Raw genomic sequence first — 25,168 nt, forward strand, 5'->3', positions numbered from 1 at the left:
ATAATTCTACACCAAAGGTGTCTCCTTTGCTGGGCTATGAGACTCTGGAAAACCATTTCCATGAATCCCTCCTTCTACAAACAAACAAAATGCTCGCTTCTATTTTAAACGCCTTAGACTTTAACAAAACATATTGTCAAAAACTGTGTTGTCCACCTCTGTATCCGCCTTGATGCCTTTTCCATATTTGGTCTCTAACTCTATTGTAAAAAAGCGCCCGGTCGATTAAACAAAGAAAAAATCAAACAAATTAATAGCGAAAGTCCAAAAACTTGGGCGAATCATGGTTTTTGTTTGCAGTTTTGTGTGCGCTGGCAAACAGCATGTGATTCGAATTTGGACTAGACAACAGTTCTACCAGAAAGGGCCTATGAATGGATGGCAATTGCGATATCTAAAGCTCAGTCTGTGCACGAGTGACTTCTTATTGGTAGACGCAAAGTTGGTTTAGCCAAAAAATACACTTGAGATAAGGCAACAAAGTTGGGATGAGCTTGGAAGAGCAGCATAAGAGTACAAAAGGAGCTATCCCTAGGAAAAGGTTGATGATGGAGGTGAAGAAGAAGGTGGTTCGTATGAGAACTACTAACGGAAGACGTGAAAGAAAGAAGAAGGTATGTGAACAGAAAGATCAGTAGAAGCAAGTCAAAGCGATGCATGAATCATCATATTCGTTTGCCGTTTTGCGTGACCTAGCAAAGGCATGCGATATGAATTCTGCACCAAACAGCGATCGTAGCAGCATGGAGTAATTTGCACCAAACAACGATCGTAGTAGTAGCTTGGAGTAATCAACAACTTAATGACGCTAGAAAAATTCACCACAATGTTCTAATGCTCTTCCAATTTCCAGGATTTGTCAAAAGAAATCGAGAAGTGTGAAACCTCCAACACTATAATCGACCGCCTGCGAAGGGTCTAGGTCACCATAACTAAAGCAGAACATCTAAGTATTTTGGCCCTTTTACAACGAAGGGTTTATCAAACGAAGTACCAGGTTGTGCAAAAAACAAGTACCAGGCTGATTGACACACAGAAAAGGGTTTCACAGAATGAAGGGTTTATCAAACGAATTTTTTCTAAAACGAAGGGTCAACATAACTAAAGCAGAACATCGAAGGGTTCAGGTCACCATAATCTTCAACGTATCACTCTAGTGTTGAAACGAAGGAAGGAAAAATTTACATCGAATTGCAGGAGTGATACATTGAAGATCAAATGAAGGAGCGATACATTGAAGATCACACAAATGAAGGAGCGATACATTGAACAATCACACAAACGAAGGAGCGATACATTGAAGATCACACGAATGATTCAAGAAAAAGTATGAAAAAGAAAGTTGAAGTGGAAGTAGAAGGAGAACAAACCTTTTTCGAATTGCCTCAGGGACGTTTTCATAGTCTGCCATATGAGAACGAGTACACAGCAGGAAGCTAATCAAGCAGACGAAAATCTTGACAACTCGAAGAAAATCAAGCAAAATTTATGAGCATTTCACACTCTCCGAACACTCTGTATGCTGACGATGATCAATTTATGGAGGAAATCCGCTTCTTGATTACCAAATCTTCTTGCGAATGAAACAAAGGCTGCATACAACTACCAAGGCATGGGTGCAGAGTACCGCTGCTCATATCTCCATTGAAAGATAGCCAAAATTGGATGAACAGCTGCGTAAACTTCATGCGTCTCTCAGAACCAGTGCATGCAACATTGCATGACTGCACATAGCATTAATCAATTCGTCGAAAACCCCGTTCACATACAAATAATTCCATAGACTTTTAGGAGGAACATTAATCTCAATTCGCAATGACCACGTGATTAAAGCTACAACCAATTACAAATTTCCATGTGTCCTAATCAAAATAATCCACATTATAACTAATTTACCTTTCAAAACGAGAACAATCATCACTATAACCCTACCCATGGCCAAAAATCAACCCTAATCGTATTTAACAATAACATATTAACACACTAATTTCACGAAACCCCACTTTCCGTAGGCCCGGTTATTAAGAGGGCTCACCTCCCGAAGTTATCGTGTGATGGGGGACTCGTCCTCCTCTTCCTCGACGCTTTCCAACATGCTCGAAGACCATACGACTCAGGAGTTTGAATCGCCTCCTACAACTTCCGCAATCGATCTAGCGAAACCCTGGCTCGCACACACCGTAGCCCAGGCAGATGAGCTTCGGCGTACGATGGTCGAGTCCACCGATACCGCTTTGGACTCTGCCCTTGCTCAGCTCGGCGAGCTGCAGTCAGCCTCTTCTCATCGCTTACGATCAGCACAGGTGTGTTAGTTGAGAAGAGTTTCTCTTAATTGCGATGAGAGAGGGGTTTTGAAATGACCAGGTGAGCTGAAGGATGCATTTGACGTCACATGTTTGCAACAGTGGTGGATAAATCACGTAGAGAAGCTTTCGGATCAGCTATAAATTAAGTTTTGTGAGGGTCTGGAATGCATTGGGGATAAGTTATTGGCACGCCACGGGAAGCACGCATTGGTCATCCACTTTGGCAACCATGTCGCTCGAATGGTTATCAGATCTTATATAACAGCCATGTTCCACTATCCTCATCGTTTAGGGGGGACGTGCAAAGTTCACTTTGTGAAGTTATTGTCCATGTTGCGGCCTAAATTCTTTCTATCTTCTTTCTATCTTGAGTGGTGCATGGCCCCAATCAGCTATCGTTCTAAGCATTTTTTAGTTAGAGTCTACCCTTCATCCCTGGAGACTACACACAAAGACTTGTATAAATGGTTGCCCAAGTGTGCGTGGGTGTGTGGATCTGTATATATGAGAGCACTTGTTTATACTATGGTCTACACCCACCTTTAGGCGCTTATGACAATGAATCATTGGATGAACGATTTTCATGAGATTGAAACATCACACACACACACACACACTTTTTTTTAATAGTGAAAAGTTTTGATTGATTATATCACAAGAGTAGCGACCTCAAAACGAGGCAATCGAAATTACATCAGCTGAAAATCTCAGTGTATGCTAGAAATACATCATGATCTATGCAGCGCGTCTGCAAGCAATCAAAGAAGGATTGTTGCAGAGAACGCTTAAAAAAGCCAAACCAGAAAAATATAGGATCACCAAAGACGTTACAGTTCTTCTCTGTCCATAAAGTCCAGAGTGCCCAATAGTGAACCCAAACAAAGAAAAGATGAAACTCCGGTTTGGGTGGATGAAAACCAAAGAGCTAGAAAGACTTTCCAAAAGGAACAGTTGAGAATCTTGCTCGCAGGCGCTGCCAAAGAAGATAAATGAACTCACGAGAACATGGACAAAACTAGAATAAATGAGACACAGTCTCTTGAGAACTCAAACATCTGCGGCAACGCGCAGAAGCAATGTGTCTACGAGCCAACATCTGTCCAGATGGAAAAATGCTCAAAAGTGCGCGCGCACACACTCTCACACACACATATACTTATCCTTTAGATCCACCTTATAACTTTGTATCGTGTATTGTTCCAACATCACATCTATTTTCTATTAGGCATAATGTTCCGTTTAAAGGTGCATTTATGTCTCAAGGTGTGGCCACTATTAACTCAAAGGTATAAACTATCCATGTGAAGGTTACTTTTTATGTTTGCCATTTCAGACCTCATAAGTCTGCATTTTTTCTCCACTGTGCTGGCCACAGTCCGAGCAAAACCTCCCTAGGAGAGGTTGGTTCTCTGTCCAATGGTGTCTTTGATCGTCATTGTGATAAGGCCGTTGAATAGGAGGGGTTGCTTCCTCTCTTCAAATGACATGGGATGCTTGTAAGAAAGTATCTTGCACTACATCCCATCGCCTTGAGAATAGCTGTTGTACCTCACCTATGAGCTCCTACCCATGCAAGGAGCCCTCATCCTAAGAAAAATCCACCTAGTACTAGGCTCTCAAGGACGTCCCGACTCCCAACTCCTGTCGGATCTTATAAAGTCTATGAAGAAGTAGCTCCTTCCACAGTTCACTACCAGGCAACATGCCTCTGACTCAAGTAGCCTGCGGGGACTCGTTTGACTTGGCTCCCCATCCTGCAACTCCTCTTGTTGTGGCTACGGCCAGTTGAGTGTTGCAAGACGGTGAGCCAAAGCAAACCCTACATCCCATGACTTGGGTAGCATAATGGACGCATCCCGCTCCTATGTGAGGTCGTAGAAGGAACTGCCAGGGTCGCAGCAAAAGATTCATCACAGGGGAGGAAAAGGGGGCATTTGAGAGGGTGGAGGGGGGCTTTGTGACCGTGCAAAAGGAGAGAGAAGGAAGAGAGGGGGGGGGGAGGCAAGGGCTTTCCTTGCGGTTTTTCTCCTCCCTTGATGCCTTTCTATAGCTAGGGTTGGGGGACTTATCGCCCTCCCCCTTGTCAACTCACTGCTTCCCGGGTATCTCTTGTTGCTATGATCACACAATTCCCCTTGGGACTTCGCTATTTTAGGATCACTATCACTTTTGAATCCCGATACCGGCAGCCTCTTAAATGAGATGAAACCAGCCTTCACTAATCAAAGGGTGGTAGAATCCACTTTAAACACAGCATACACTGTAAATAATCAAATTATAGATTAAATCACAGGGAGCTAGAGCGCTCCTACTTAGAAGTAAAGACACTAATTGGCCCCAAACACTGGCGCCCCGTGCGGTATTTCTTTAATATGAATATAACCAAGAGGTTGATTACAAGGTCTCCTGAAAGCTGCATCACAGGCAAACCACTGCCCACAGACTTCCAATTTCCTGCACACCCTGCAATTCTGGCTCGAATTTAATATGCATCCAATCACTAGGTAGTCATGCACTCTTCCTTCCGACCAAGCGTGCAACAGAACCCAAGGCATAAGTTATCTCTATGCCCATTGTACCTACACAACCAAGTGCCCAACCAGCCAGACATGGCTAAACAGCTGCAGAAAATCCAAAGACAGCCAAGACTCTGGCGCAACCGGCCAGGAAAACCCTTCCAAAACAGGTCGTTCCTATCTGTAGTCACCCTAGCCACAACCCAACAAAATAAATCATCCTTCCTCTACCTCGAAACAATACCAAATGCAATAACCGGCCAACAACCAGTACGAAAACTGCAAAAGCAGGCAAAGACCAGCCTTCCTCTACCCAGAATCCATAGGAGTTAGGTCATTTGAAATGAAAAACCCTGAATCCAGCGAAGAATAGATGATTCAGCCCTGGCACAATCCAAAGGCAGCTCCAAAACAGGTCATCCCACAGGAAAAGGTCCTGAAACCAACAACAACTGACATGAATCAGCCAAAAAGCATTTCGCCCCACTTTTTGCAGCCTGGGAAGCAGCAAGATGAATCCCCTCTCCTTTTCGAGCCCAGAAATCAGTGAAAACAGCCTATAGAAAAAATCGCTACACTTCTGGGCCCCAGAATTAGCTTCCGGTAGCATCCAAACAGCATCCAAACAAGTCGCCCACCAGCCTGGAAGTCACCAGCAGCAGCAGAAGTCCAAAATCCAGCCTGAAAATAGGTCGCCCAGCTCCATATTTCCTGCAGGGAAAATTATGATGGATTTTCTCTCTTTTGGCTTGCTTTTTGGCCTCCTGCATGCCAAACAGGTGTCTTGTGCTGATTTTGGAGTCCCGTGTCAAAAATAGCAATTTTTAATTGTACCACTCTTTTGCCCCTTTGTTGCACACACTGGTCCTAGGAATTAATTGTCTAGTAATTGGCCTGCACATTCACAAATTTCAAAGGCCCCACTAGAAATTTTAATTCCCCAAGTCCCGTACACGTGGCTAGACTTCCGTGCCCCAGAGGCTCAAGGTAGTCACACACAAATTACAGGAGTCGCAAATCAAAATTCCCATAAATTCATGTCCTTGTGACATGAGATCACACAATCCCCCTTCGTATTTTACCATCTCACGACCATTGTCACACTCCCGATACCGACACCTTGTTGACGACCTTGTCGGGATGACTTTACGTGTCGAGACGAGCGGTGAGAAAAGTGGCGCTGTAGGTGAGAACTCTTGAGAAGAGGGGTGGCGCATGCAGAGTTCCACTTAAATATTCCAAGAAGCATCCACCTCACCGGTAGCCTAGCCTAGTGTAGGCAGCCATTTTGGCCAATACATAATATTTCTCAAACTTCGGAGCCCATCATGTGCAAATTAGATGATTGCCACAAAAGAATTTCAATCACCGGAGCCCAATCATAATGGTTTGGGGAGCCTAATTCAATAGCAATCAAACTAGCAAATTGAAAATTGTTAGCAGATTTTGATGGTCTGAGTGCAAAAACATTGTTCCAACAATCTGCATTCCTATTGTTCTGATAGTCTAGTTTTCTATTGTTCTATTAGTTTGATACAATCTGAGCCTACAAATTAGATGGTCTTGAGTGAACAGTCATTGTTCTAACAATATGATATCCTATTGTTCTAACAATTGGATTCTGGCTCAATGTTAATCTGAGCCTTGTGAAATATCTAGATGGTCGTGACTAGAAGTCCGATGTTAGATCCACGTATGCCAGGTCAGTGGCCATCAAGCAATCCTGATGGCTTTAATTGTCCATATTCTTCAAAATTAAGCCAATTGAACTTCGATGGTCCACATTCTTAGAGGTGCACAAGAATGGACATCAGTCCACTCCAATGACATCTCCAAGGAATTGATGGCTATTAAGAGTGCAAATCCCATTCAAAATGAATCAGAAGCAAGTAATTCTCAAAGTCAAAGGTTGTCACAAGGGCGTGAGTTTGTACTTGTGTGGGGCAGGACCCTGGAAAACTAAGGTGCAAGGCGACGAGGTGTGGATGTGCAAGTTTTTCCCCTAAGGAAGTGAAAGGGAAGTTGCTGCGTTTCATCCAGGGATTGAGTCCTTCCCTGGCTGCTGATGTGAAGGCACATAACCCTCAAACAATTGAGCATGCAGCCCAATTGGCGGAGGTGTTTGAGCCCAAATATGCCAACAAGTATAAGATGGCAGCGGGCAGCGCATATGGAAGTGCAAATGAGGCTGAGAAGAAGCCTAAGGTCACTGATTGGCATGATAGGAAATCAACAGCAGCACCATTTCCAAGGTTTCCCACTGTTACAAGCTGCAAGATGCCATATGCTAAGCCATACAGGTCATCTGATGCTAAGCGAGGAGCTAAGCCAAGTGCTGGTAATGAAAAATCAGAATTTAAACAACACGCCAGGGCTATTATGGATAGTAGAAAGTGAGCAAAGTGGAGTCCTGAGCATCGGGAAGTTTGCAAAATGTGTAGCAGTGGTACTGCAAAACTCAGCATGATTATTGAGATATCGGATGATGAGGATATAATGGATGCTTTTGAGACCTTGGATGCCACTCATGATGATTTAGAGGATGCACAGGACGTGGAAGAAGCTCTAGATACCGGAGCCACAAAGTGGACTGATATCTCGATGGTGCTATTGAACATAACATGCATGGTATACAATCCAATGACACTCAGCCCACATGTGGAATGCGAGGCCGTTGGCCTACAATCTTTCATGTGGAGCATCAAGTTGCTGTGCCTTTTCATGCGCGAGAGGATGCAAATGCAAATCCTCCTGTGGACGAGGAGGAGATCTATTGGGATGCGCAGCAAGCAGTTTATGCTATCTCTTCTCTTGCCTTGATGGGTGCCAAAAGTGCGGAAACTATCAGATTGAAAGGACAAATTAATGGCAGGACTGTTCACATTCTTGTGGACAGTGGTAGCACCATAGTTTCATCAATTTTAAGACCTTATAGAAGGGTGGGACTGATTGCTACTGAGTTTGATCATGGGCTGAGAGCAGAGGTGGCAAATGGACAGCATTTGATCAGTAAATTTTGTTGCCAAGATGCAAGGATCAAGCTCTCTGAGGATTATGATTTTGCTGGGGATCTCTTGGCACTAGGACATGGGTCCAATAGATGCTGTCTTGGGCTGTGATTGGTTAAAATCTTTGGGTAAAATCAGCATGGATTTAACTGCTCTATCACTCAGCTTTGTCCACAAGAGTAGAACTGTAGTATTGCATGGCATTGCCACTCCTAAATTGCAGGTCATTTCAGCAAGGTAGTTGGCCAGAAAGCTCAGGAAGGAGAATGCCCTTTATGCATTGAATATGTCAGTAATTCAGGGGGGTAGCATTCTCTGTGTTGAGGATTGTGATGTTGCTCTTGGAGTTTGCTGATGTATTTGCTGATATGCCATCCCAATTGCCTCTAAAGAGGGATGTGGATCATGCCATTGTTCTAGAGCTTGGCAATAAGCCCATAAACGAAGCCCCATACAGTCTCTCTAAGGTTCAGCGGGAGGAAGTGGCAGTACAGGTGCGGGCATTGCTTGGGAAGGACTTTATCTCTCATAGCACTTCTCCTTTTGCCTCCCCGGTGCTTCTGGTGAAGAAGAAAGATGGATCGTACCGCATGTGCATTGATTACAGGGATCTCAATAAGGCCACTATCAAGAATAGGTTTCCAATCCCCAGGATAGATGACCTGTTGGATGAACTCAGTTTTTCACGAAGATAGATTTGAGGTCTGGTTACCAACAAATCAGGGTGAAAGAAGGAGATGAGCACAAAATGGCTTCCGCACAGATTGGGGCTTGTATGAATTCAAGGTGATGCCTTTTGGATTGACTAATGCACCAGCCACCTTCCAGGCGCTGATGAACAAGATATTACAGTCACTTCTCTTCAAATGCGTGCTGGTTTTCTTTGATGATATCCTCATTTACAGCAAGGATAGACAGGAACACATCAAGCATGTGAAGCAGGGGCTGAAAATTTTGAGGATGCATTAACTTTATGCAAAAGCCAGCAAATGCACTTTTATGGCAAAGGAGGTTGAGTGCCCGGGGCATATTGTGAGTAGAGTGGCATTTGGGTGGATCCAACAAAGGTGAAATGCATCAAAGATTGGCCACAGCCACAAAATCCCACCCAGTTGAGAGGATTTTAATGCTTCCTTCTATAGGCGCTTTATTCGCAAATTTGCCAAGAGGGCAGCTCTTGTTATTGACCCTCTTGAAGAAGGATGCTTTTCGGTGGTCAAAGGAAGCACAATGCAGCTTTGAAGACCTGAAATTTGCTCTCACTCATGCCCTGGTCTTGGTATGTCCTGATTTTTCGCATCTTTTAATTGTGGAGGCAGATGCCAGTGGCAAAGGATTGGGGGCTGTTCTGAGGAAGGAACATGTGGTAATAGCCTTTGAAAGCAGGAAGTTTGGTGCCAAAGAACTCAACTGCCATGTTTATGATCAAGAGATGTTGGCTATTTCGCATGCTTTCAAGAAATGGCACCGCTATCTGTACGGGAGTAAAATTAAAGTGAAAACAGATCATAGGACACTCAGATTCTTCCTCACCCAGCCAAATTTGTCATATAAGCAGAAGAGGTGTTTGGCTGCAGTCCAATCCTATGATTTTGACATTGAGTACAGAAAAGAGAAGGAAAATGTGGTTACAGATGCCTTGTCCAGGATGTGGGCTTGCAATTTGTCTGCTATCTCTACCATATATCAAGAGTGGATTCATGGCATTCAAGAAGAGTATATGCAGAATTCTAAGGCAGCTCCCATATTTTCAGATTTGCAGAAGCCTTCTAGTTAGGGTCATCCGGAATTCAAATTGCATAATGGGCTGTTGTGGTGCCAGGACATAATTAATTTAGTGCCAGACTCAAAATATAGACAGCTGGTTTTGCAAAAAATGCACTCCTCTTCTATGGCTGGACATGCGGGCGTCACTAAAACATCTGAAAGCATCAAGCAGAGCTTTATCTTGGAAGGTATGTGGAGGGATGTGGTTAAATACGTGGCTGAATGCTTGCCTTGCCAACAGAATAAAGTGGACAGCAAATTACCTGCAGGTCTCTTGCAGCCATTACCCATTCCAGAGGGCAAATGGATGCACATAGCAATGGATTTCATCACAGGATTGCCTTCTACAGAGAGGGGATGGGACAGCATCTTTGTTGTGGTGGATAGGATGACAAAACAAGCCCATTTCATACCCACTAAGACCGGTATTCAGCATCACAGGTTGCTGGGCAATTCATTGAGCATGTCTTTAAGCCTCATGGTTTCCCTCAGGAAATTGCCGAGATGCAAAATTTATGGGTCACTTTTGGTAGGAGTTATTTATAGCAGTGGGTACGTTACTCACACCTAGCACTGCTTACCATCCCGAGACTGATCTTATGTTAGTAACAATGTGCTCAACAGAGATATCATTTTTTATTGCAGTATCAACGTTGCTGGAGTATCATTTTGATCAATCTAAGAAGAAATTTGAGTTTCTATTGTGTTCCCAGTTAACTGAGAATGCAAAATACTTGTGAAAAATAAGCAAGCACGGAATGACTTTGAGAGGATGGATGCCCTTCTACGGTTGGCAAAAAAAAAAATGCAGGATGCCCAAGCGAAGCAGATTATGTGCATTTGTGTCTCCATAAGCACTGTTGTACCTCGCTGAAAGGTAATACCAACACAAAGCTTGCTCATAGGTATTACGGTCCTTACATGATGATCTGCAAGGTTGGAGAGGTAGCATATTAGTTGGAGCTACCGAGTACCTCCAAAATCCATGATATTTTCCATGTGTCTTTGCTGAAAGCACATGTGGGACAGCATGTCCATGTTCTTTTGGAGTTGCCACCTATGGATGAGGAGGGCCACATCCTCTATGTTCATGAGTGCATCGTGGGTTTTAGAGACCATGTACTCTGCAACAAGGTCTACATAGAGAAAATTCATGGCAGCCAGAAGGCATTGTCTAGGACCACTCCTATCTCCTACCAGGCTGATTAGTAGCAGTTGTTAAAGTAGCTTTAGAAAAGCAGGTCTAGCTTTTTGTTAGGATGAGTCTATAAAAGAAGATCCTCAGTGCTCCTAGATTCATTGAAGAGTAGTACTCATGCTAATTCTATTTTATGAGTCAGTTGTACAAACCTTATTTTAGTGCAATAAAAACCTTCGGGGGTCCAACCCTTATTTCTAGGCCCTAGAGTTGCACGTGGTGCTTCTCTCTTCTCTTTTTCCCGGCGTTCTGTTGCGAAGGTCTATGTGATTAGTGATGGTAGATTCAGCTTTGAGTTTTCAGTTTGCATCTGATTATTTCTATCGCGAAGATTTCTTGTTTTTTCTATCTATTTTGTTGCCCAAAAGAACCGGGATCGGTGACATTTGTCTCCCGTTTGCACAAAGGTAAAAACTCAAGAAGAAGGGAGTTGAGACTTTGGTCGGACCCAAACGTCGAAACTTGGTCGAATTTAAGATTTGCTTGCACACTATTTGTGAAGGCTATGGCAAGCAATGGAAGCTCAAAAATGGAGGTGAGAAGACATAAAACAAGATGCTATAATGAATTGCTGCAAAACTAAGAGTAAGGCTCAAGAGAGAGCCAACATAACAAAACCCTAGGGCTAAGTGGCCTAACTGGACTAAGTGTCCTAACTGTCCTAGGTGGTACATGTACTAACTGTACCAACCGACCTAGCTAAATGTAACTAGGCCTACAAGGTACATACCAAGGAATGAGTGGCACCTATGGATAGCCCATATAATGGCCTACAAACCCCCCTCCATGGTATGGGCTGAAGTATCTTGGACATGGCTCAGGATACCTGAATATCTAATGTCATGGTTGCATATGTTCGTTCTGTAGGGATATAGCAACCTATGACTGTACAGAGCACAACATATTAAGTCACAAAAGGTACAAAGTTTAAAGCTTGCCGAAAAGCTTCAAACTTAGGTCGAGGAAGAGCCTTCGTAAAAAGATTTGCCAAGTTGTCTTCAGTGGGAACATAAGACAACTAAATATCACCTGTTGATAATCTCTCTCTGACATAGTGATAGTGAACCTCAATATGCTTTGTGCGATTATGGAAAACTAGATGACGGTAGGAGCAGTCTAACATGCATAAAGATCTGTAAGTAACTTCCGGAGCCAAACACTCCACTGTAGCTGTAAAAGTTGCTCTGTACTTAGCTTCACAGCTAGAAGTAGCAACTGTACTCTGCTTCTTGCTGAACCAAGAAATGCAGAAATACCAAGCATGAAACAATAAGACAAGTGTTATTATTGTATTTGTGAACTATGCCTTTGTAACTTTCTAAAGTAACTTTTGCTTTTGCATACCAGATCAATATGCTGATGAGAAAGAGAATGCTCCTTTGTCCCATGAGTCTTCCCCTTTGAGAGTCCTACCTCAAATCCATCTTTGCTTTATGGAGTTGCGTCATTGCTAGCTGCCTCCCATCCACCATCTTTTGTAGGGTCTCCTGGTCATAGAGTTGCTACCAAGGTTCCTTGTATGAGAGTGAGGCACTTGAGGACAAGAAAGACAAAAACATTGGATTTTTGGCTGAATCATCCAACAAGTCCCCCCATGTTGACCCATTGCCTTTAGCTCCTCCAAGATCGCCTAATCGTTGGAAGGGTGAAGAGAAACCAGCAATAGTTGCTCCATTGAATAACAAACCATTGTGCATTTAGGATATTGACTAATTTTCAATAAAGAATGGAGTCCTTGAGGGTTGAGTGCTAAATAAATATGGCACCATTATGTTGCAAAATGTGTCATACCCAAAGTCCTTAAAGGTTGACCTAGCAGATCAAAAAGGTATTTGGTGTATCACTCTCCACATAGACAAGGTGTTTATGTAGAATTTGTAAAGACATTGAATGTGGGAGATTGTGCACGTATTGCCAACTTCTTTGTCTGTGTGAAGAATGCTCGAAATGATGGGGGAACTACCGATTACACAGTCACTTTTGACCCCTCCACTTGCATCAATAGGATTCTAGCTTTTTCTGTAGAGCCGTACTTCTTACCTGAAAATAGCATTACCAAGCACAAGGAAACATGCAAAGACCTCATCGATAAAGGTAAGGGAACTCAGCTACCCATGGCAACGTTAGCTATTACAATTATCAAGCTGGGCACCTCTTTCAAGCAAAGGGAAGAGTTGATAATTGGAGATGGTGTGTTGGCTGAGGATCTAATCACCACAAGTCCCCATTGACAATTTCTTTCTTCATTGGCTTCTATAGTTTTCTTGTCCCAATAACTCAACCACTAATGTGTTATTGGATTTCTTCCATAGCTTACCTTTTGGAGTAATAGAAGGTCGGACTATGTCAAGGTTGTCGAGAAATTCAAGACAATGGGTGAGTTTCAATTCATATTGAGAAATGTGGGTGTGAAGCATAACACACAGCCCATTGCTCTTAACATATTGGATGTAACCATCATTGTTCCAATTAAAGACCTTGCTCTGTCAAACAAGCTTTCTAGAGTGTTTTTGACACATACAACGCCACTATGTGACACACGGGTGTCCAAACAGCCAGCCCAATCACTATCAGTGAATCCATGCATAACAAGTGAAGAATCAGCCTCATAAAGGAGGCCCAAATGCTGAGTGACTTTGAGATACCATGCTTCACAACATGCATGCAAGTTTAGTGTGAATTTGAGTGGTCAAATCATGTTTTTTCACCGTGCGACAGAGCAAATGAGTATGTATCCTGGAATACCAAGCCCGAGGTGTCTGCTTCAATCCATAGAGGGATTTCTTTAAGCGGCATACCCTGCTTTCAGAACCTTGAACCTCAAAGCCAATGGTTGGGAAACATAGACCTCTTCCTACAAATGCCCATGAAGGAAATTTGTCTTGATATCAAGCTGATGTACCCCCAATGAAAGTGGCAACAAAGGCAATATTGTTGAATAGTAGTGATCCTGGAAGTGGAGGCACAAGTCTCCTCAAAGTCAATGCCTTGCTGCTGACAGTGAAGATGTCTGCTGACATTGAGATGTGGGCCGACGGTGAAACAAAAACCTTTGTGAAGTTGAAGGACATCATGGAGTGCTTGGAATCTTCGAGGTGCATGGTTGTTGATATTAACATGAGGGTGGATCCCATGGAGAGCCCTAGGGTTTCATGTTCAGATGGATGCTATAATTCAAGAGGAGGCAGTATAGGATTGCATAGGTTATTGGTAGGTGCCTCGATGAGGTGCATGGTTTGCTTTCAGAGCACAGTCAGTACGAGGATTTGGTATGTGCCTGATTTAAGCCTTTATAGCATGATGTGGAGAGAATTTGCTCCTCATATGTCTCAGGTAATGCGAGATTGGAAGGAAGGAGCCTTCTTCGAAGGCAGAAGGGAAAGTGTGGGTGCTTCTTTAAATCTCGGACATAGATTGCTGGAAGGTGATGGACAAGGTGTACTGAAGCCAGAAGAGTACCTGCTTGAGAGCTCATTGAGAGTTTGTGGTCCAGGTTATCTAGAGATATTCCTGGAATTTCATTTCTCGAGATGGTTCTTTTATTACGGACCTTGACAAAGGAAGGACGCGTTGAAACAGATGCTCAGAGTATTGGTGCTTGGAAGACTCCAGGTTGTTCACTCATTATGACGGGGACAACTAGAAGATCGTGGTGTTTGGGTTGCTCGAGTTCGAAGGAGGGATCGTGACTGAAGGTGGTGGTGCCAGGAGGTGCTACCAGAGATGGATTGGTGTACCAGGATGGTGTGCGGAAGCAAAACCAGACTTGGTGGAGCAAGAACCACTGGATGAAAAGCCATGAAAAGACTTCTACATCAAAATGTTCCAGAGGACTACTACCAAGGAGTCATTGGAGCATTGCCATCGACGTGTTGGCATTGGGCCAAGATGTGTCGGTGAGAGGGGGTGTTGGAAAGGTCACCTCCCCATCTGCAAGCCCCCATCAGGAGAGCATGGGGGAGGGAGACCTAGGGCAGGATGTGCCCAAGAGAAAAGGAAGAGAGGGGGCTGCCACATGGGCAGCACCTCACATCAAAGAACATGGAGGGAAAAGAGAGCTGGGATCTGCAGCAGCAAAAGGTGAAGCAGTAGCCAGCACAAGGGACCCAAAATAGGAGGCGATAACATGGGGCTGACATCTGCAGGGTGTACAGATCTGTATGGCGCTGGAGAAGGGCCTAGCAGAGGTGCAATATGGCGGGGTTACCAGCAGCCTGGTCGGCCAGGTATAGGCCTGGTAGGGCTGGTTCCAGCCAGCCTACCATGCCTAGAAAATGGCATGGCAGAGGGGGGCTGGCCCCTGCAGATATAGGAGGGAATCTACCCTTGAAGGGAGGGCCAAAGCCCTAGTTTTGTGGGCCACGGGCCCTTGTTATGAGAGCCCTTTTAGGGCAGTTTTGCAGCAGCCTGGTCAGCCTGTTTGGGTTGGCCAGATTGAGGCTGCTGGTCGGTTTTTTGGGGCATGCCTTGGTCCTATATAAGGAGGCCATTGTGCCTCATACACTTATCACTTGGAGCAGCAGAATAGTCCCAGCAGAAAGGAGCAGCAGGGAGCTTGCCTTGGGCCTCATCACTGGAGGTAAAGGGAGTAGACAGAAGCTGCAGACTTAGCTTAGGGTGCTGCCCACCTAGGCTGGTGCAAAGACAGCAAGGTGGAAGGGATCTGGACGGAAAGTCTACATACGCTCAAGATGGAGCACGCGGGCTCAAGTCTACAGATATCCGGCACATAGTAGAAGTAACTTGTGGTAAGATTAAAGGACCACACCCTGGTGGGACTTTGGATCTATCTATTTTGTATTGTGTCCATAGCTTTAGACAGAAATATGTTTTGGTGGTTTCTCTATCTAGCTGGATCATGGTCTATTGATAAGTCTGCACATCTATTTGATGCACATAAGTTAAAGAAGTTTGTGATTCCACTCCCCACACACACTGTGTGAGCTCTTGGGCTATTCTATTAGTCTTCCGCTGTGCGTACCCTCTGTTGGTCGATTTCTAACACAAGCATCCAAAAGTCCTCATGTGAGAAATCTGGGCTTATGACTTGTCCAAGCCTCATAAGGTGTGATGGTCTTTTGCAACCTCATTCATTCGCCAGTGTCAAATTCCTGCGTTCAAATCACTCTCTCAAAAACTCTCTCTCTTTTCCTCCCTCTACAACAGCTAGGGCCCAGGACAACATGTGCGGCTGGACTCCCCTGAAGGTTCTTTATTACTTGAGAGAAAACTCTGAGTCCAATAGTTCAGCGTAGAGCTGAGCATACAAAATTCAAAACGTGAATTCCAAATTACATGAGCTCTCAGGCTCTCCTTCTTGGCAACAAGCCACTTGTCAATTCCTACATTACTTTCCTAATTACATGTCACTAAGGGCAACTCTGGAGTCTTCGAAGCACTTGGTCATGCGAACCGCCTCGTAGACTCTTGTTAGGCTCCCTTGCGCTTAGAAAAATAACTCTTCCTAGTACCCGCAACAATTAATTAAAGCGCACCACCATGGCTGCTGTGAAAGTGGCTTGGTAAATAGGGCCGCCGTGTTGTCCTCCGTCTTATAGAAGCTGAGCAAGATCACTTCATTGAGCAGCTTCTCCCAAACACAACGGTACTGCATCCCAATATGTTTTGTCCGAGCATGAAACACGGATTGCGAGCTTGGACCCACTCACATCATCTTTTCCAAGGAAGCTGAACTTTGACAGAGACGAATGGAAAGACAAAACCATTATCTCTCTTGTCTTGGCCCAACTAGTTTGATAGTTACTTTCTCGTTGTTAAGATGCAAGACAATGAGAAGTTGGCTTGCATGCACTGGACAAGTGAAGGCGTTACTTGGTGACACAAGTGGCGCACAGAGTAGTATAGTGACGTGCTAGCAATAGCTCACTACGATTGGACGGAGTTCTTAAGGACATTTGAGCCTAATTCTTGCTACCTCAATACATGTACTGTCTTCACGCCTAATTCTTCGAGCTAGTTCACAGAGTCAGTCAACCACTACATGAAATTTTTTATGCAAGTGGCTATTCAATTGCACGCGTCTGACAAGGATGGGATCAAGAAGTTGTGAGAGTGCAATAGAAAATCAATAGCAAAAGAGTGAGCAAACACTACAATTAAGGGGCTTTGACCAAAGGTCGAGGCGCCTTAATTATAGTCAAGTCTCTCCAACCGAAGTTGGCACATCTTAGTTAACTGCAGTTAACCTTCTTGGTATAAACCAAGTCTTCTTGACTGAGATCAGGCTTACTTGACCAAAGTCAAGTATCTTTGACCGTAGTCAATTCTTTGACCAATAGAAAAACTCTTTTGACCATAATTAATCCATATGGAAAACTCTTTAATTATGATCAAATAAATGGTCAACTGTACTTTGACTTAGGATATTTACATTGTGGTGACATCCCCTCGGCTTCTATTCAGTTGACCTCAATTGAAAAGCTTCCTTGTAAACATCCAAAAGCTGTGGATGATCGAACAACATGTCTTCATCCATCCATTTGGCATCCAATGCCGTATAGTTCTTGAATTTTACAAGATACCTGTAAAATTCCTTACCCTGAGGGCCTTTGCGTACAGTATGGTACACTATCTTCTCTAGCTGAAGGACCTCCTCTAGCTCATCCACTTCTGGTGGATCCTTTGATATTGCCTCTGTAGGCTCTGGCCTCTGAAATTTCTTTAGAAGACTCACATGGAATGCATTGTGAACCCTCCAATGCTCTGGCAATGCTAACTTGTATGCAACCTCATTTATTCTTTCTGTAACCCTAAAAGGACCATAGTACCTGGGAGATAACTTTGCATACACTTTCTGTTTGCCTTTGAACTTGTGGAGCCTAGCTTTCTTGAACTTCAAAAGTACCGAATCCCCTTCCTTGAGATCTAACTGTCTCCTATGCTTATCTGCAGCTCTTTTATGCTTCTCTTGAGACCTTTCAATTGCTGTCCGGACTTGACTGTAAGCTGTCTGGAGGTCTCTCACAAACTGATCAGCTGCAAATATTTCGTCCTTGGCCCTCAGGATAGGTGGCAGAATCACCTTCCCATAGATGACCTCAAAGGGGGCTTTCCCTGTAGAGCTGTGTATTCTATTATTGTAAGCAAACTGTACCAATGGTAGGTACTTTTCCCAGTCTGAACCTTGGTCACCCACGTAGCATTTCAGCATATCCAATGCTGTAGAATTTGCTACTTCACTTTGACCATTTGTCTGGGGATGGAAAGCAGAAGAAAAATTCAGATTCGTCCCCATATTATCTAATAAAGCTCTCCAAAATAGACTGGTCACTCTAGGATCTCGATCACTGACAATGCACTTAGGCATACCACGATGCTTAAAGATCTGTGCCATGAAAAGCTTAGCCATATGATCTGCCTGTTGGAAAGGTCACCTCCCCATCTGTAAGCCCCCATATGAGGAGAGCATGGGGGAGGGAGACCTAGGGCAATACCCAACAGAAAAAGATAGAAAGGGGCTGCCACATCGACAGCATCATGGCTGTCATGTGGGCAGCACATCTAGAGCTGTTATGGGCAGGACAGAGGGCCAGGATAGTGCGGAAGCATGGCAGATCTGTACGGATTACAGACGCCTGCTGTACGGCTGGTTTCAGGGACACGTACGGAGCTCAGGCAGGAGCCCTAGAACTGGAACAAGCCTGGAGCAGAGGCAAGACAGTCTGGGACAGATTGTGATGGATCTAGGACATGGAGGCGCACTGTTTGCAGTAGGTTTGGGAGGGGCTGGACCCTGAATATATAGTAGGGCATCTGCCCTTGAAAGGAGGGCCAAAGCCCTAGTGTTGTGGGCCAAGGGCCCTTGTAATGAGAGCCCTTTAAGGGCGGTTTTCCAGCAGACTGGTCGGCCTGTTTGGGTCAGCCAGAATGATGCTGCTGGTCGGTTTTTTTGGAGCAAGGCCTGGGGCCTATATAAAGAGGCCATTTAGCCTCATTCATTCATCATCTGGAGCAGCCAATCCACCAGCAGAAGGAGCAGCAGCAGGGCTACCTTTGGGCCTATAGTCAGGAGGAGAAAGAAGTACCTTGTGCTGCAGACCTAGCTTGCAGGAGGCTGCCCACCTAGGCTGGTTTCCAGACAGCAAGGTGGAGAGGATCATTCTAGACGGAAAGTCTACTTACGCTCGAGGTGGAGCACGCGGGCTCGAGTCTAGAGATAGCTAGCAGATAGGAGAAGTACCTTGTGGTAAGATGAGAGGACCACACCATTGGTGGGACTCTGGATCTGTCTCTTTTGTATTGTGTCCATAGTTGTGGAGGGAAATATATATTTTGGTGGTTTCTCTATCTGGTTGGTTCATTGTCTATTGATGAGTCTGCACACCTATTGTATGCACATAAGTAAAGAAGTTTGTGATTCCACACCCACACCACACACTGTGTGAGCTCCTGGGCATTACTATAAGTCTTCCGCTGCATGTACCCTCTGTTGGGTCATTTCTAACACCTTTATGGTTTTGCGAACCGGAATGAAATGAGCTTGCTTGCTGAATCTATCAATGATAGTCCAAATCCCATCATTCCCTGACTTTGATCTTGGTAAATAAAAAATGAAGTCCATTGTAATACTTTCCCGTGGTGCCTGAGGCACGGGAAGAGGCATAAGTAGGCCAGGTGCCTTCCGTCTATCATACCTTACTTTTTGACACGTAAGGCATTCAGTAACAAACTGATGTATATCTTTCTGCATCCCTGGCCAAAAGAAATACCTCTCTAGTGCTAGAGTTGTTGCTGTATTTCCTCTATGTCTGCATAGGGAGGTGCATGGCATTCCCCCAAATCTTTTTCCTCATCTCCTGGGTGATGCATAGGCAGTCATGATGCATAGGCAGTCATCTTTCATTAAATACCCATCTTTCAGGGAATAGTGACTGGTGGACTGCACCTCTTGCATTTGCTGTAAAATCTCATCAAAATCTGCATCATTAGCATATTGCTCCCTCATGCCTTCCAGGTCCTGTTGATAAGAAATGGTCACATTGTTGACCTGGGGTCTTCGGGACAAGGCATCTATCACTCTGTTCTGAATTCCTGGAGTATGGACAATCTGAAAATGATACGTTCACAGCATATTTGCCCATTTCATATGCTTCTCGGAGAGTTTTGTCTGAGTTAGAAAATATTTCAGACTTTGGTGATCTATTTTAACAGTAAAATCTGCACCCAAAAGATGTTACTTCCATGTATTCATAGCATGAACTACAGCCAATAATTCTTTTTCATAGATCCCCAGATATCTTTCAGCATCACGCAATCTTCGGCTTTCATATGCTACTACATGTCCATTCTGATGTAATGCAGCCCCAACACACTCTCCAGAGGCATTGCAATCAACATCAAAAGGTTGATAAAGATCCGAGACTATAAGAATAGGCTCTGTAGTCAACTTCTCCTTGAGTGTATTGAATGCTTTCTTCTGTGACATTCCCCATGTGAAGGCTGCATTTTTCTTAGTAAGGTCATGTAGTGGAGCTGCGATATCAGCAAAATGCCTGATGAATCTCCTGTAATAGGACCAAAGTCCCAAAAAACTATGGACTTCATGCACAATTTTCAGCTCGGGCCATTCTTGGATGGCTCGGATCTTTGCAGGATCCATCTGTATCCCATTCTTGGATATTATGTGTCCCAGACAATGGATCTCTTCCAAAAAGAATTCACTTTTCTTGCTATTGGCAAAAAGCTGATGATTTTGAAGTTCTTGAAATACTAAAGCAAGATATTCCCTGTGCTCTTCTTCTGTCTTTGAAAAGACTAGGATATCATCAAAGAAAGTACCCGTGAAGTGCTTGTACTTTCGGAAGATGCGATCCATCATTCTATTGAAGTTACTCTATCTGGTTACTGTTCTTTTCCACAAAAAAAAAAAAAAAAAGAACAGTTGCAAAGACTGTTTCTGCTAGCAATTTTCACCTGCTTGTCAGACTTTTACTGTCAGAAAAGCAGCAGAAAAACAGAGAAAACAGAGAAATCAGAGATTTGCAGAAAAAGAGTATGCATGCCTTTGAGCAGTAAAAAGAGGGAAAAAACAGATGCCTTTTGAAGCCATCTGCAACAGCCAGAAAAAGGCAATATAGTTGTTGATGCTTTGGCAACTGTGTGGGTATATGCCTTGAACTGACAGCCAGTACTGGCATAGATTGTGAATGCAAAACACCTCTTGTTGAGGTACTTTTTCTGTTGGAAAAGCAAAGGTAGTGTGCATCAGTTACCTGCACGGTGTGAGAAATCTGCAGATCTCAGAATATGGATCAATCACCTATCCAGTGGGATTCACAAGATAGGGATGTACATCCAAGACAGAGAAATGTGCCGCAAACTCAACAAGAATTTGAACAGATGGTACGCACTCGTATACAAGAGCTGGAAAATCTCAAAAGGGATCCCAGTAGTTACTCTAACCAGATTGACTGGTTCTGGTTTGATTAGTTTGCAACTGGACCAACTGGACTGGTCACAGTCTGGTTGCAGTGACCAGACTGGTCTGGTTGGGTCAAGTTAACTAGACCTCTGACCAGAGTTAACTAACCAGAATTAATTTAACCACTGGTTTGCCACATGTCAGTGCCACATCAGCTTTCTGTCAGCCCTGTCACATCAGCACCTACCACGTGTCAAAGCCTCGTCAGCAACTGCGCTGTCTGCCAGCATGGACTGCCACGTCATCAGGCCCACTACTCATCTGCCACGTCAGCGTCAGCACGTGCATGCCACCTGGCTGCCACGTCACCTCGCACGTGTGGTTGCCACGTCAACTGGATCTGCTGGTTGCCACGTCATCTGTCGGCTAAGCCTACCACGTCAGCGCCACGTGTACACCTGGCTGAACACCTGGCCACGTCAGCAAGAGCCTAAGGTTCCAAACCTTGGCTATGCACTGGTCGTCGTCGGGCGTCGTTGGTTTTTACATCTCTGGAGAGGCGATGGTCTTCCGTCAGCCAGCGAACTAGCGAACCCGTGCGTGAAGGCGTCGCTGTCCCACCCGATGCGTCACGCAATTATTTGCTCAAAGATCTCTCCAAGGAATGACTTAAGCCCATGCCCCCGACTCCTCGTTTAGCTTACTAACTGCAGGACCCTATGAACCTTCGCACTTTGCTTGGCCACCGTCCTGCGTATAGCCTTCGTCGGTGTATCCAAGGGTAGGTGGTCACCAGTCGTTTTGAAAACTAGAGCTTGAGAGCCAGAATCTCGTAGTCCACTGTTTGGGCGTAATTTGCAGCAGGCAAAATAGAACATTGAAAGGTCCGATAATCTTCTGATCACCCAACCATACACCCTCCAGCCTTTCTTGGATCGTCACCACCTGAAAAGATGGCGAATCCCAGGCTCTGATACCAATGAAACCGGATCGTGGGTGTAGGACAGCTATTACCACTCATAAACGACGGAATTTATGCTTTCAAAAGCTCTCCCTCACTCCCTCTCTCTGAAGATGCACTAGAGCCCAGGACAAATCGTCGGGCTGGACCCCCCCGAAGGTCTTTATTCATGAGAGAAAATCTGTTACAGAAATTCAGCACGCTGTCTGGAAACCTCTCTCTACATGCAAACGTGAAAAATCCACTTTTCTACAAGAGCTTCAAGCTCAATTCAAATTGGCAACATGCCACTTGTCTAAAATCTAGAATAAATCCTATTACATGCCACTAAGGGCCATTTTGGAGTCTTCAAAGCTCTCGGTCACACGAACCGCTTCCTAGATGCTTGTCAGGCTCCCATTACGCTTAGGAAAAATAATCCTTCCTAGTACCTGCAACAATTAATTAAAGCGCACCACCATGGCACCCATTAATTGTTAGCGCTTTGCATGCAAATAACACAGTGTGGACTAATCCTAGTCACGGTGGGCGTCCCCACTGAACACATGTGCACATCTAAACAAATATATATACAAATAAATAAATATATATTCTCTGGTTGACCGGAGTCAACACTCTTGATTATAATTAAAGAGCTTTGACCAAAGGTCAAGGCGCCTTAATTATAGCCAAGTCTCTCCAACCGAAGTTGGCACATCTTGGTTAACCGGGGTTAACCCTCTTGGCGCATGCCAAGTCTTGTTGACCGAAGTCAACACTCTCTGACCGCAGTCAGGTTTACTTGACTAGAGTCAAGTATCTTTGACCGTAGTCAATCCTTTGACCATTAAAATAACTCTTTGACCATAATTAACACATTTAAGACTCTTTAATTATGATCAAATAAATGGTCAACTATACTTTGACTTAGGATATTTACATTGTGATGACAGAGGCACTACCCAAAACATCTGGGACTGCTCCCACCACTGGCCTCGGTGGTACTTGTGGCTTTTTCTGCTCCTTAGAACCGGAAGGCTTCTCAGGGCACTGGGCAGCCATATGCCCCTCTTTCCCACATCTAAAGCATTTCCCATCTCTGCGGAATTCAGTTATCTGTTCAGGAGTGAATGGGGATTTGCCTTTATATTTGTAAATTGAGTACCCCTCGGCTTCTAAGGCTGAAATCCTTTCTTTTCAACTTTGGGATACTCTTTCTTTTCTGATTTTGAAAAATCAGTTTTCTTCCTTTCAGCACCTCCTGCATGCAAGGATAGCACTGTGGATGGATCTTGTAACGGCACGAGACTAGCTACTGAAGCTGAATGCATGATATCTTGAATGTTCTTTGCCCCCAAAGCATTTACCACTGCTTGAATTTTTGGACTGAGACCTCCTCTGTACTTTCTCATTTGGGTTCTTGTGGAGATCTTTTTGAAAGGTGCAACTTGCAAATAAGCATCCCAAAACTTTTGGTTGTACACATTCACTGTATCTCTTGCATCCATATGCAAATTGTCCCAATCTTGAAGAACATGATCTCTAAACTGTTTAGGCATGAATTGTTGGTAGAAGGCTTTCTTGAAGTCTTTTGGGCTGACCCATCTGTGGTCTGTGCACTTCACCATGCACTAGCTGTCGCTGTCAAGTGCAAACTGACCATTCTCAACTTGGAGGATTCCGAAAACTTTTCTGTACCAAATGCAGCATCAAACTGTCTAATGAACTGCAATGCTTTGTTTGTATGACCATATTGTCCATTATAGGTCATAAACTTGACAGATTTACCTCCATCTTTGAATTCCTTGGTCTCTTTGGAAGACTTACTCTTCCTAGACTTCTTGTGTTTCCTTCTTTTCTTGGATGGTTTATCTGATAAAGAAGAAGATACAGAAGTTGAACTTGAGGTAGATGGTGAAGAACTTGGGGATCGGTGATGATGCCTCGATCTCTTCCTGCTATGAGACCGTCCCCTATGAGATCCTTCTGTCTCTCTCGGGCTGTACACGAGAGTGTGCCTCTGGCATTGGCACATCATAAGCTGAAACAAATGCTGAGCTCTTGGATCCCTTCTAAGATTTTCCATCTCGTGCATACGAGTGCGTACTATCTGCTCAAATTCTTGCTGAGTTTGTTGCACACTCCTTTGTCTTGGATGTGCATCCCTATCTTGTGGATCCCACTGGATAGGTGATTGAGCCATTCTCCTACAACTTGTCTGAGATCTGCAAGTTTCTCACACACACTGTGTATGCAACTGATGCACGTTGCCTTTGCTTTTTAAAGAGAAAATTACCTCAACAAGAGGTGTCTTGCATTCACAACTTATGCCAGTGCCGGGCTGTCAACTCAAGGCATAAACTCAAATCTGTGTGCCCCTTTTTTGGCTACTGCAAATGACTTCAAAAAGCATCTGTTTTTTCCTCTTTTCACTGCTCAAAGACATGCATACTCTTTTTCTGCAAATCTCTGATTTTCTCTGATTTCTGCTTTTTCTGACAGTAAATACTCTCAAGGAGGGGAAATGGGCCGTGGTCCGAGATGGTAGGTTGTTGACCGGCACCCGTCGGGCTCCCACCCATACCCCCTAGGGAGACGGGGCCTATGAGACTCAGGTTTCCGAAACCCTAGACTGCACCATTTGGAACTGTAATGGCACCTTATGGTGAGACCCAGGGAACTTCTCGGAGTCTTTTACAGGACAAGACATAGTCTTTTACACGGAGACACACCAGAGCCCAGAGCGTCCACTACCGATAGTTAGTGGCTACACATGGGAGTCAGCCTTTAGGGATGAGACGAGGGATACAGGAGGAGTTCGAGGATCAGGCGGGGTCGTAGTATTGTACAGGTCTTCCCTCGCTAGAGCCATCTCCATTGAGAGGAAGGATGCACACTTCCGATTCATGTGGATCCGGATCCGACGTACAGACACCCGTGACCTTTTCATAGCAATATGCTACTTCCCGCCAGACACATCCCACTTCGCCTGAGTGGCACGAGAAGATGGTGAGACATCGCCATATGCACCCTTACATCAGGATATCCCAGA

At 44.4% G+C, this 25,168-nt stretch overlaps 1 protein-coding gene across 2 annotated transcripts in view; it reads left to right on the forward strand.

Moving 5' to 3' along the window:
• The first annotated feature begins 2,008 nt into the window (after positions 1-2,008).
• Positions 2,009-25,168, forward strand: part of LOC147879903 (RGS1-HXK1-interacting protein 1-like) — a 98,876-nt gene continuing 75,716 nt past the window's right edge. For both annotated transcript variants that reach the window (XM_087371862.1, XM_087371861.1), the window contains exon 1: positions 2,009-2,303. In XM_087371862.1, the coding sequence (XP_087227988.1) occupies positions 2,055-2,303 (249 nt within the window). In that variant the 5' untranslated portion in view covers positions 2,009-2,054. The remainder of the gene's footprint in view (positions 2,304-25,168) is intronic.

Source organism: Dipteris shenzhenensis, chromosome 33 (genome assembly GCF_047967505.1).
Source record: "Dipteris shenzhenensis isolate YYH24624 ecotype China chromosome 33, Dip_SZ_1.0, whole genome shotgun sequence".
NCBI lineage: Eukaryota > Viridiplantae > Streptophyta > Polypodiopsida > Gleicheniales > Dipteridaceae > Dipteris > Dipteris shenzhenensis.